The sequence below is a fragment of the Macadamia integrifolia genome, chromosome 2, assembly GCF_013358625.1.
Source record: "Macadamia integrifolia cultivar HAES 741 chromosome 2, SCU_Mint_v3, whole genome shotgun sequence".
In the NCBI taxonomy this organism is placed as follows: domain Eukaryota; kingdom Viridiplantae; phylum Streptophyta; class Magnoliopsida; order Proteales; family Proteaceae; genus Macadamia; species Macadamia integrifolia.
In genome coordinates this window covers 8,167,074-8,180,146 of record NC_056558.1, presented here as the reverse complement: position 1 = coordinate 8,180,146, position 13,073 = coordinate 8,167,074, and the positions used below count along the sequence as shown (strand labels likewise).

General features: G+C 39.5%; 1 protein-coding gene across 1 annotated transcript in view; it reads left to right on the top strand.

Annotated features, from left to right (window-relative positions):
- The first annotated feature begins 340 nt into the window (after positions 1–340).
- The window catches only part of LOC122071912 (copper-transporting ATPase PAA1, chloroplastic), a 35,463-nt gene continuing 22,730 nt past the window's right edge, over positions 341–13,073 (top strand). Inside the window, exons 1-5 of the mRNA XM_042636388.1 lie at positions 341–882; positions 964–1,017; positions 3,440–3,593; positions 9,717–9,791; positions 9,956–10,233. Coding sequence (XP_042492322.1) covers positions 424–882; positions 964–1,017; positions 3,440–3,593; positions 9,717–9,791; positions 9,956–10,233 — 1,020 coding nt within the window. The 5' untranslated portion in view covers positions 341–423. The remainder of the gene's footprint in view (positions 883–963; positions 1,018–3,439; positions 3,594–9,716; positions 9,792–9,955; positions 10,234–13,073) is intronic.

The window sequence follows — 13,073 nt, the reverse complement described above, 5'->3', positions numbered from 1 at the left end:
TAGAGAATTAAAGAGAGAAAAAAAGATCCGCTCCAAACACCAACGATTCATTCAAGGTTTGTGAAGGCTTGACCATGCATGCCCCACTGTTAACAAATGTTGGGATACATGTCCCAACCCCCTCGAATGATGGGTGGGGGCCCAAGTCATTCGAGAGGAGCCGGATCCGGAAGGGGATGGCATAGTTGTAGTGGAATTGGGTGAATCGGACCGATCCTAAATGGTCCGGACCTGATCGCGCGATCCCATTATCCGGATAAATCCAATTAATATGCCACACGGTGAGGTGGATCCGTGGATGTCCCACTTGAACTCGAACGTTCGCTTTATAAACCCAAACCCAAACCCAAACCCGGGGCGGCAGTAGGCTAAGGACGCAATTCCTCCGGCTTCCTCTTCACCTTATCCTGTTCAGCTGCTCTCATGGAGTCCACTATCTCAGCTGCAAGTCTCTTCTCCTTATCCAAAGCGTTAAATTCTTTTCCTAAGCCGCTAGTCTTGGGCCTTCATCGCCATTTCTCGAGAAATCTAAATCAAAGCCTTCAAAAGCGGTTATCGTTTGGTAGAACTAAATGCATCTCTAATGGCGATTTTCAGAGATCAAACGATCTAATTTCAGTTATTTCCTCTGGAATTTCGTTACGAAGTTTGAATGTGGCTTCTCCACTATCGTATCGTTTCTCCTGTATATCGAGGTCTTCTGCTGCTTACTTTGCTTCGGGCGGTGGGAGTGATGGATATAATGGAGGAAACAGAGGCAGCGGTGGTGGCGGCGGTGGAGATGGTGGACCAAATAGTTCAGAAACAAATTCAAAATCTATTGCAGGAGAGCCTGATAAAGTTTCAGCTTTGTCACCCGACGTAATTATTCTTGATGTTGGGGTAAGTTAATTTGTTTCCTGTAAATTTTGCACTTATAGTTTGTTTCATATTCGTACTGATGTCTTAGCTTTGGAAATGCAGGGAATGACATGCGGAGGATGTGCAGCGAGTGTGAAACGAATATTAGAAAGTCAAGTAAGTGTTATCTTCCGCGCCCCCCCCCCCCCCCCCCCCCCAGCCCCGGCCCCCGGGATCAAATTTTGGTACTGAAGCCTGCCAAGAGTTACGCTTCCTTGTTATTCATAGGTATTGCAGCAATTGTTTAATTCTGATCCAAAAATGGATTTCTTCTTCAAGTTATTATTCGATTGTCCAACAAAGATTTTATTTGGGTGGAAAGAAAGCTGTGGAGTAGCATTCTCCCCAAACCAAAGCCTTTACGGCCTTATGTACCCTATTCTACTTACCTTACAATATCCACAATATCCGAATGCTGTTAGAGTATCGTGTAGTGAAAAACACCAGGTTGTAGTAGAATGGTGGAAATCACATAATAAGTACTGGTCTTAGTGGCACGAGAAATATGACGTAAAACAAACACACGAGACACAGGATGATTTTACGTGATTTGGCTTTTAGCCTATATCCATGGGTGAAGACAACGAGAAAAGTATACAATCAACAATGGAGAATACACGATCACTCTCTCACTAATTCAAAACCCCTTTACATTAATGAACTCTTTCTATTTCTTTCAAAGAAATATTATAAGAGATTAGAGAAGGTTTTCTTTATCTTAGAACTATCCCATCCCTCCCCTTTACACAGAGGAGCCTGAGTGAATAATGACTTGTGAATAGTGTCATGAACAGTCCTAGGCCTCACGTGTGGTTGATTTATGCACTCCACGTCACACATCTCCTTTACGCTCATTTTGGTGCTGTCGATGTAATGTGCTGCCCACATTAATTGTGTATGCAACATCCGAGAGAGAGGAGAGGTGATACGCACCCGGAAGTAGCCTATCTTGGTGTATGGAAGAGATAATGATCAGAAAGATAATTGGTACAAATTAAAGAAAATCAAGAGATAAAATATGAATGCTGGCCTTATCGACAAAGCCATGGAGGAAGTTGTGCCTCCTCCTATATAAGAACTTCAATAGATAATTTCGTCTCCCATTCATTTAAGATTATCCCACATTAAGTAGGAATACACTTAGTTACAAACTCCTAAAACTCCTCTTTCCCATGTGCAACAGTCCTCCTTTTATTGTTGTTGAGCAACAAATCCTCTTGTTCCAAGCTTCCTTGGGTAGGATTTGGTCAAAAAAGGGTGCAAATAGGAGATCGGGGGTAGTTTTCTTCACAAACAGGCCAAAACTAGTCGAGATAACCGGGATTTTGCCATCTTCTTGCATGTAGTCTCATCTTGAGATCTCTTGGAACCTAGATATTTCCAAGATCTCGGCAAGATCTTGTACTATGTTTTGAAGTACCTGTTGTTGGTAGAATAGGTCAAATAAAAATCACTGAATTAATAGTTTATGGAGAAAGTATATATCTATTTGGGTAGCTGAAACACATTTTCAGTGAATGCAGTATTAGATAGCCTTTTCCATCCTGGCAAGAGAAGAAACTTGAAGTCAATGGTTTCAAGGACACTACTCCATGATATCGCGGCCTTCTTTTGATTCTCTCTTTGGATTGTTCACTTGAACAATGATAACATAAACTAGTTTTGTCCTTCCGAAGTTGCCAATTAAGACAGAGGAGGAAGGCTAAATGATGATGAGACTAAAACTAAATAATTTTCTTGTTATCAAGAACCAAGTGAATCTGCCTTATTTTTAGTTTCATAAGGATCATATTAAAACCCTTGAAGAGGTGTCTGACTGTCCACCGAAGTGAACAATGAAGGGGTGTGTAGCCATTAGGTTAAGGTACAAAGGGCCAACCAGTAAAGCATGTAATGAAAGAAGTTCCGACTTCCGATGTTATATGTGCATTGTGCGTAGACTTTTACCTCCTTTCCTATTCTTCATAAAGAAGTTTTATAAGGTTTATATATCTTCAGCAGATGAATTTTTTTGTCCTAGCTCCCTTGATTGTGCATTGTGCGCAGACTTTTACCCCCTTTCCTATTCTTCATAAAGAAAATTTTTAAGGTTATATACCTTCAGCAGATGAGTTTTTTGTCCTAGCTCCCTTGATCAACAGGTGTTGACCATTGAGGGTCACATCTCCTTGTATTTCTCTATTTGGTTCAATTTGTGATGTTGGACTTTCCATGACCTAACTGGATGCATGATACATTGTGTTCCGTTAGAAGTGTACTATCATCAATCATGAAACCATATACTTGTAAGATGAGTTTGAAGTGTAGCTTTTTTGAAACTAGGAATGTAGGCCCCTGAGGCCTAAGTTATGGAAATCAAATGAGAACTTTTAGCATATCCAGCTATCCATAATTCTGATGGTTCTATATTTTTATTTAGTTATAGTTAATTTTTTGCTATTCTTGGCTCACTGTTGGTAACATGTATCAATCTTTTGCTATAGAATCCATATACCAACAGCACTGATGTTGTATGTAATTATGTAAATGATATGACCAGCCCCAGGTGTCGTCTGCCAATGTCAATCTCGCAACTGAGACAGCAATTATATGGCCTGTAGCAGAAGTCAAGGTTTCCCAGAACTGGCAACAACAATTAGGAGAGACTCTTGCAAAGCATTTGACTGATTGCGGGTTTAAGTCCAATCTTCGAGGTATGCATTTACTGTATTTTAGTACTTCTGTTGGGAACCATCTTTTCACCCATTAATTTATCACTTGATTAACCCAGTTCCATATATATCATCTTACTTCTCTCTCTCTCTGAATTTGAGATTGATATGATTATTCACTTGTTAAATGCAAAATTGATTTGCTCAGTCACCAACCATTAGTATTTCTGAGTGAAGATATCTTCTTTGTGGCATCTATGGTGCAAGGACTCTCTTTCTCGAAACTTCAGATTGATAGATATAGTATCCTCCAGTTAAATAGTGATTCTAATTTTCCCAGTAGCTTAACACGTATTCTCAAGTGGAGGATTTCTTGTTTGAGGCATCTGTGTTCATAGTGGGGATTTTAGTAGAAAGAAAAATATTTCAGGAGTCATCTTATGTTCTGGCATTGATAATTTTGATTTCAATTCATGTTACTGAAATATACTGCCATATTTCAGTTTCTTCAGAGGTCATCATTGACTTCCACTTAAACATTTCTTTGGTACATCAGTTAGTTATATCAATTTACAGAAACAGATATGTTGATGTTGACCAAGGGTGAAGCCCAACATTCAACCTTTTAGTTATTTTGTTCAACAACAACAATGACTCAGCCTAATCCCAAATTGGGCCGCCGGCTTTAGTTCTTTTTGTTAATAAAATTTTTTTATTCAAAAATTAATGTATTACATAAACTCGAAATAACACAACCAGACCTAGTTAATTTTGCACTTGAAATAACACAACCAGGCCTATTTAATTTTGCATGAATATTTTTATTTGGCATTTACAACCCTGACCTATTGTTTGCTAGCATTTTCCTCAGTACCAATGTGAATGTTCTTAAAATTTTGTGAATTCGTTTTAAAAAAAACCAATTTATTTTCTCCAATATTTACCAGAGCGTCCATCAGGTGATTCTCTGATGATTTACTCCCACTATAGAGCACTTTGGAATACATACATAGGAACCCAACTAGTATGTCAGTACCATTTAGTTTCCTCTTCCAAACCCAGTCAAAATGAGCATTATCAGATAAGAATAAAGATATCAATTTCAATCCTATATAGACTGTAATGCGACAATTACCTGTTTTGGAGTAAATCTGCCCTCTGACTTAGTTGTACAAGGCGTTTGAGTTTAATGTAAGCCATGTAAGCATGAATTCTTCTTGAAGAAGTTGAAATTTTAGCTGATTGGACCAAGGTGCGCTCGATCCTGTTTTATCAACTTTTTGAACTTAAAAAAGAAATAAGTTCAAAATTTTATGCGTCTGAATCAAGTGATGAATCGAGTTCCCTCAAAAATCTTGACGGGAGAGTCAAAAGTACCATATCAAGCTTTCATGTGATTTATGTGAAGATTGGTGGGTAATTGACAGGTCAAGGAGCTGTAGGAGAAATTCCTTCCTAAGGATGCAAAGGATTTGTTTTAAGCAGCATCTCTGCTGGATGGTATGTCAATGCTTGGGCTTTTCCATTTCATCGTGACTCATTGTATGTTGGAAGCTTCTTGTTCATCTCCTTTCAGTACTCTAGATGCAGAAATATAGGTTCTAAAGTCAAGTCTACTAAATAATTTCTCCTTCAATAGGTGGGCTCATCAGCTGCGGTTGGAGGAATTGGTTTGGAGAGGGGCATTTCTTACTTTTGAGTACATTCTTCTGGATCGAGGCTGTTAGCCGATCTCAAGATTACAGCTTTTCTGGATATCAATCATATCATTTGTTCACCTGAGGACTAGCATTCCTTGAACAGTTGGATGTATCAGATTTGATATGTGATTCCAGGGAATCTGTTCATGTTTCGTTTTGTCTACCTTGATGTCTATCCTATCTTTGCTTTTCTGACTTTTGGTTAGACAGCATAGGTTCTTCCCTAGTTCTCTTTATTCCCATGGCTTAGCAAAGATCTTACTGTATCTTACAAATTTTGATTTGTTTGGTTGGGAATCTTACCTAGCCCTTAATCAAGTTCTGCATTTGGCAGAATTTTGATCCTGCTTCCATTTCTTATTATAACAGTTACAGCTCATCTTAGATATCAATTCTATAGGTCATTGGTTTTAATAATCCTGTGGTAAAGGTACAATATCTAATGTTGCCCAACATTGAAATGAGAACCATTTAGAACCCAATCTGCCAGAGCATTCACTAGCTATTGACCTTTTCTAGAGTATGCTTAAAACTGAGTCTCTGACTGTTGAAGAATATGTTCCGCACACTAAGCCGGTTTTTAGTTAAAATTTGAAAGCTTCGAGATAACTGTGAAGAGTTTCTTCCAATATAGGCTTATTACTTGAATAATCTCTATATAAATTTGAAGGTCTTGAAATGGATAGCTTTTCATTGCTTTGGCCTGCGTTACTTCTATTACATTATCCTAAAAATTCTTTAGCTCCACATGGTTTCCTTGCTATTTTTTTTTTTTTCCTCTCGTCTATTTATTAAATAGATATGACATTGTTTGTTAATAAATTTTGGGTAGATTCCTGGAATATAGTTTTAATGAAGCAGAACCAAGCTGTAGTCAATTGTGATGAGATGAGGTACCCTGTTGTTGGTGATTATTGTAAGAAAAGAAGATATTTTACCATGGCCTTCTTAGTAAATAAAGATTCTCAGTTTGCATTCTCAGTAAGGGATCTCATATATTGTATTTTATGGTGGTTGGTGGAAAGCAACGCTGCACTCTATCATAGTTATCACGACATCTGAGAAACTTAAGGCATTGGAGAGGGCCTGGATGTTGAGGTGACATCAACAAGGCACCTAGGAGACCAAGACGCTCCGTTCCAGCAAAGGGCGCCTGGACGCCTTGACAACTATTCACTCTATCACCTATCAAAAGAAAAAGAAAGGAAAAAAAAAGGCGTGGTCTTCCTGCTGCTGTCAATTATAAGTATGAATCCAGTACAAGGTTGTCAAGGCGTCATCTATGCATCCAGGCGGCTCAGCTTGGACTGTTTGGTCGCCTAGTTGGTGTTGCCTTAATTCTTTACCCTTCTCAATTGCCTTGGGTCACCTTGCGCCATGACAACTATGATCCGGTATGTCACAATCATGAAACTCATTGAAACAACAGGGTGGAACTGTGGAAGCAGTTGAACTTTGTACTGCTTTACTTGTTCTTGACAATTTGCAGTGAAGGGGGATAATGTTTCTAAATTTAGGAAATAATCTGCTTTTTGGTGCTCCCATCATTATGTTTTTATGATTGATGATTAAATTTGTTGAGCCTGGATATTGCAAACTATTCACCTTTTTTTTTTTCCTTGCTTTTTGCACTTTCTACTGGCTCTTGTAAGTGGTAGCCTGAGCTCTAATTGTCTCACGTATTGGAAGGAACTTAGTAACCTACTCTGAATGACTTTCTTTCTTACATTTCTGAGAATGACTCTCGATAACTATTCTTTTTCTCATGAGTATACTTACAAGGAGGGATGCCTGTTGTTGGAGGAAAAAAACATATTCTGTAGGATGAATGGTCTGCTATAGTGATTCCTCTCTATTATGAACATATTTTCTGTTTCTTCTATAAAGCAGGTTTTCTTGTTTTGATTACTGGATATCCAACCCTGTTAAAAATGTTGAGACTGACGCTAATCCCTATCCCTATCGGGATTAGCGCTAGTTCCCAGGACCGATAGGGTCAATTCTGTCCTATCGGCCCAGTACTTTTAGTTAGGGTTACTTCTTTATGTCTTGGGGGTATTCTTGTATTTTCATTCTTATGAAATAATATTAAGGTTAGGGAAAACCTGCGATCAAACCATTCTGGTAAGATCGCAGGTCTCTTCTCATCTTTGGGAGTCTCCTTTGGTTGTACCTCTCTCTTCTTTCTTCTCTTCTTCTTCTCTTCTTTCTTTCTTTTTCTTTTGGTTTGATTACAAGGTATCTGGGATTGTAACAAAAAATAAAATTTGGTAGAAGGGCAGGGGACTGCTAAAAGTTTGACTTCAAATTGTTGTATATAGAAGGATGGCTTCATTTCCTACTTCATAATGGCGCGGTAATAAACTGAACTTTCAGTTTTCTTGGTACTCAATGAGGGGCAACGATTTTTGGTCTACAAATGTATTTCCTTCTGAGCTTTAGGAGCTTCTAGTCATAAGTGTATACCTGCATCCGATTCACTAGCCTTTTTACCCCCCCCCCCCCAAAAAAAAGAAGAAGAAGGAAACTCCCTTTTACCCTTGTCTTTTGTGCTTATTTTTTTAGAGTGGGGGGATTTGTATTTGGGGATAATATTTGAGCTTTAACAAAGTGATGGACTAACTTACACCAGAAAAAAAGGATGAGTGGACTGATACTGATATCCTAAACCTTAACTTTTCTCCTCTCTTCTCTGTTTGGAAATCAGTGTCTTTTTCCAGATTCACTGTGCTGTTCATCGGTTATCCTCTGTCCATTTTCAGGTCACAATGTACTTCTGATACTGTTGCCCCTTTCAATTCCAATTTATAAACCCCACTTTTCGTTGGCCTCACTTCAACTAGTAGAGATTGTTGGTGTTATTAGGAAGGGGAGTACTGTTCTTTTTTCCCCAACTCCAGTGGTCCCACTCACCGCAGAGTGGGCCGGAGGTTGGGAACCCCCAACCGGAAATTTTTGCAACATATATTAGTGGTTTTTTCATCTTTTCGCTTGTATTAGGGCTTCTATATATGAATTTATAAATAGGAGGTGTGGAGTCTAATTTTGACCTAATAACAAATCTCCCTTTCTCTCCATCTCTTGCAATATCTCCTCTCTCTCTAGTTCTCCCTTCTCTTGCAGGTTTGAGAGTCTCTCTCTCGTTCTTTCATCAGAGATCTAAATGGAGCTAATTCAAGCTGGATATATCCCTATCCAACTTTGAATTTTTTTAATCTGTTCACTAATTGAATTTAATTTGATATCCATCAAACACTTAGACCATTATCATATTAGTTAAACTTCAAACTACCAGTATATGATATCCATGCTAAGATTTCCAAACTGAACATAAAAATGTCATTAATATACACTGCATAAGAAAAATAAGTAAAATCAGATAAGGTCATAAAATTACAATTCTTGCATCCCAATTGATGGACCACCATAGTGCCTCAAAAATTTTATTTTTCTCTCTCATCAAAATAAAATAATCATCCTTACCAAATTCACCAACTCCAAAACATCTATGAAGCAATACTTTGAACAAAAAAGGGGAAGATAGAGAAATTATGGGTCCTTCCCATGAAGCCACTTCTATACTGTGAATATTTCCATGTGAGGCTAATATTAAAGCAGCAACTCAACCATAAAAGATATCAGAGTTCCCTCTGGACTTCCAGCCTAGGACAGCTGGGCTTGTGGCTCAGGGATAATATGACCATGATCAACATCTATCTCTTCTGATAGAAATATATAATCCTTTGGTTTCGATGATAAAACTGTGAAAAGCCTCAAACAGTTGGTCTCAACCTTAGAGTTCCGATCCTTTGGCCCAAAAATCTGTTTGAAACCAATCGACATGTTTGGGGGTGGGGGGTAGAGAGAAGAAATGAATAAGAGAAAAATACCTGGGTTCACATGAACATATTGCAACTCTAGAACAAATATTTGAGTTCGTGAGAGAGACAGAGTGCTTACACAAGGAAAAGCCGAGAAAGATGAATCATAAGGAAACCGAGATGGGGAGAGGGTAAGAGGTTGAGTGTTATATGTGCCCTGTAAATTGCAGATGTACCTTTATCTTTTTAAGTTTGTTTGTCATACACCATTTAATCTGTTATGTATTTTTATTCGTTTTAAATAGTGAGGGTTTATAGAAATGGAGTGGAAATATTGGATCAGATAACACAATATCTGAACTCTTATCTGATCATTGTTGAGATAGAAAAATTATCAGAGTTTGTATTCAATATCCATTTATCTGGATAAATATGCAAACAAACGAATTGGAGTTCAGATAGAATCTGGATTTCTGGTTAGCCATTTGTTATGGGGCGCTTTTACTCTATAACATTGTCAGGGAAGTTAGAGGATGCTAATTGTTGTATCCTCCATTGTAATGTGGGTAAAGTCAAAATTTCTCACTCGTACCGAGTGTTATATATATAATATCTAAGTGTCCTAAATGCTTCCGTTTGTGCAGATTCTACGAGAGACAATTTTTACAGAGTATTCGAAAGAAAGATGGATGAGAAACGTAATCGTTTAAAAGAAAGTGGTATGCTTCTTGCTAATTTTTGTGTTATGATGCTATGTAGAAATAATGGCTCTTATGGGGTTCTCCATCTTTTTATGGAGCTGTTCAAACATCATATATGACATAAAGCTTTCTGCTACTGTCAGATTTGGTGCAAGGCTAATTAACTTTACTGATTTTAACAGGTCGGGGCCTCGCTGTCTCATGGGCATTGTGCGCTGTATGCCTCTTTGGTCATCTGTCTCATATCTTTGGAGCTAATGCTTCATGGATCCATGCATTTCACTCCACAGGATTTCATCTGTCATTGTCTTTATTTACTTTACTTGGTCCTGGCCGCCAGCTTATTCTAGATGGTCTGAAAAGCCTGAATAGAGGGGCTCCTAACATGAACACTTTAGTTGGTCTTGGGGCTTTATCATCTTTTGCTGTCAGTTCCATTGCTGCGTTGGTACCCAAACTGGTATTTTACAATCCTTAAATGTTGTTGTAGGCTTGTAGCTCACTTAGTGCTGGTATGAATTTTGGTGCAAGACTTCAAAGATTGAAATATATATTCTGGAATTTAACTGGTGCGCTTGTCATGTTCCTTTAATAAATTTCTTTGTTGCAGGTCCCCACCGCCCCCCCAAAAAAAAAAGAGAAAAAGAAAGATGCAATTTAAAGATTGGTCTATGAATATGGTCAATGTTGTCAATTTTGGTTCTTAAATTTGCTAATCTATGCTTTCCTTTTGTTGTTGCTGTTGTCCCCCATACCCAATGCTTTTGTGTATTGGCAGCTGGAATTAAATTTCACAAAAATTTTCTTTTCATGATACCAACTTTGTGATGTAAGGCTGGATACAGATATACCCATCCCCTGATAAATATACAAGCTCCAGCACAGATCTGCTAATAGCAACCCCCACAGTAATGGTAAAACAAGCCTCTCTGCTGTAATAGAGTAGGAACAAACTAGCAGTAACAATCCAACATTGTTTGGGCTATGTTTAGGACTTTCAATATCCACCAATCACAACCCAACAGTTGGGGAACAAGACCAGAATACCAACCACAGAATTTTAGGGCAGAAATAAGAATAACTGAAACACTGAGAAAAATAGGTTTAGTGGAGAAAATCTGTGACTTCCAAACCACGACCCAGGTGACCAAGAAATTTGGGTTGAAGGTGGTTTATAGGGGATTAAACAAACCCTCAAAATTAGGGCCTGACTGGTTGGCTGAGTGTGGAGATATGCAGGTTCTCGTTTGGGGTCATGCAATAGGAAACGTTTGGACAATCTTCAAGAACTTAAGGTGGCAGCCTCTGATGGTCTTCAAATTGAAATCGAAGAGGCTACTAATGGTCCGAATAAATTCTCCAGTTAGCACCCTCAACTGATGGCTGATGTCTGATGACTGAAATCAACACACTTGAAGTAGAGAAACCAGAACTGCAGGTCTTGTTTAGAAGTCCAGAACAGCTACTGAAATAACAACCAGATTGGAATCTCAGTAGAACCTCCAATAGGATTTCGGATGGCTTCAGTCACAGAAACAAGGAAAATAAAATAGATAAAGGAAAGAATCGATGGAAGGAACGATGGGAAGGGGAAGAAGAATGGTAGTTGGTTCAGGCCTCTCACCCTCTCAAGTATTTGGGCATCTCATCTGTCACACCCCGTTCGCACAGAACCGGGCCAGTGACCGGGTTAACACCGGTTAACCCAAACCTGCCAGGATCATCTGATACTGTATTCCACCCCAGCATACACACAACTAATAAAAACTCATCATATCAGCAGAAGACTTGGTTTACCTGTGAATATTCCCATAATATTTGATACCCGAATTGTGATACAATAGTTATATACATGTGGGCTCGAAGGCACGATATTTACACAATAAAAGTACAATTCACATATCAAGTACAGAAAGGAAACCATCAAAATCAGAGTATACATATCGGCTCGGAGTCAGAACCTAGAGCTCAGCTCGGTATCAAAGGTTGAGCCCAGCTCGGTTTCACAAGGTAGAGCTCGGCTCAGCATCAAAAGTGGAGCTCAGCTCGGCATCAGAAATGGAGCTTAGCTCAGCATCAGAACTGCGGTCCCGCAGCACAACTCTCGCACTAGCAATCAGTGCCGTGCTCTAACTCCTCAGGGGCCCACCAGTCTTCTTCAGGGAACTCAACTGTGGGGCCCGACCCGTGCTCTTCAGATGGATGACCTGCAAAATCATCTAAAAGAGGTGCACACGTAGGATGAGCTCACTAGCTCAGTAGGTGGAAAGATGGACCATACAACAGTCCACACAACAAAACACAATCATATGCACTACATGCTATGCAATACATTTTAAATCACATCCACCTAAGCAACATTACTAAGTCTTTGGTTTAGTGCTACTACAGCCACAGTGCGCGTATACTCCGGGTACGAGCCGCGAACTCCATCCCGCGATACGCCCATAGGGCTGTCAGAGAAGGCCCACCGTGAGTACTCGGAAAAGTAAAAACATAATGACCACCAGCTCTCAACAGAAAAGTAAATGACTGAAATTAAAGGTGCTGACTCCAGCAATTTAAAAGCAGTATGATTGGCCCTCTTGAATATACCACCGGGGTTGCCGACTGTCCTAATGACCCGCCGGGCGTTATGTCTAACCGCCACAGTGACCTGACAACCGCGACCACTGCTTCCTCCCAAATGGTAATCCAACACCTTAACCCCTGTTGGGAAGGGTCGTAGCACGGGATGGTGAAAATCCTAAACCGCATGCTCCTATATGATAACAGTACGATTGCATAGTGCCACCGCGTCCCATACCACGGGCCACCAATGCACTCGTTTCCAAGCCGACTACGACATCTAGTCTATTAATGCATCATGCACAATGATGTCAACATTCATCACAGAAACATCTCATCATTTGGCATTTAGAAAGTAAACATAGCACACATGCATAACAATGTGAGGATGACTAATCTACATAGCATTTTCATGATGACATGGCTAGACTAGATACAATTAAATGAATGCCAAACAATGCCTTGAAACAAGGCCAAACGTCCTCTCCCCACTTACTTGTAGTGTACAAGGATTCCCACTCGGTACGGGTGAGATCCGGTGCGAGAAGCGTAGGATTTGGTGAACCTAACATGAGTGAGCGGGGTTAGTATTTCACCATCTTAGGATCAAAATTAACGAGATCCGATGACAAAATCATGTTTAGAACGTAAAAGAAGGTCACACGTCCGATTTGGGCCCAATCGGACGGAAAAATCACATTCGGAGCCTCTCAGGTGGGTCAGACAGCCCAC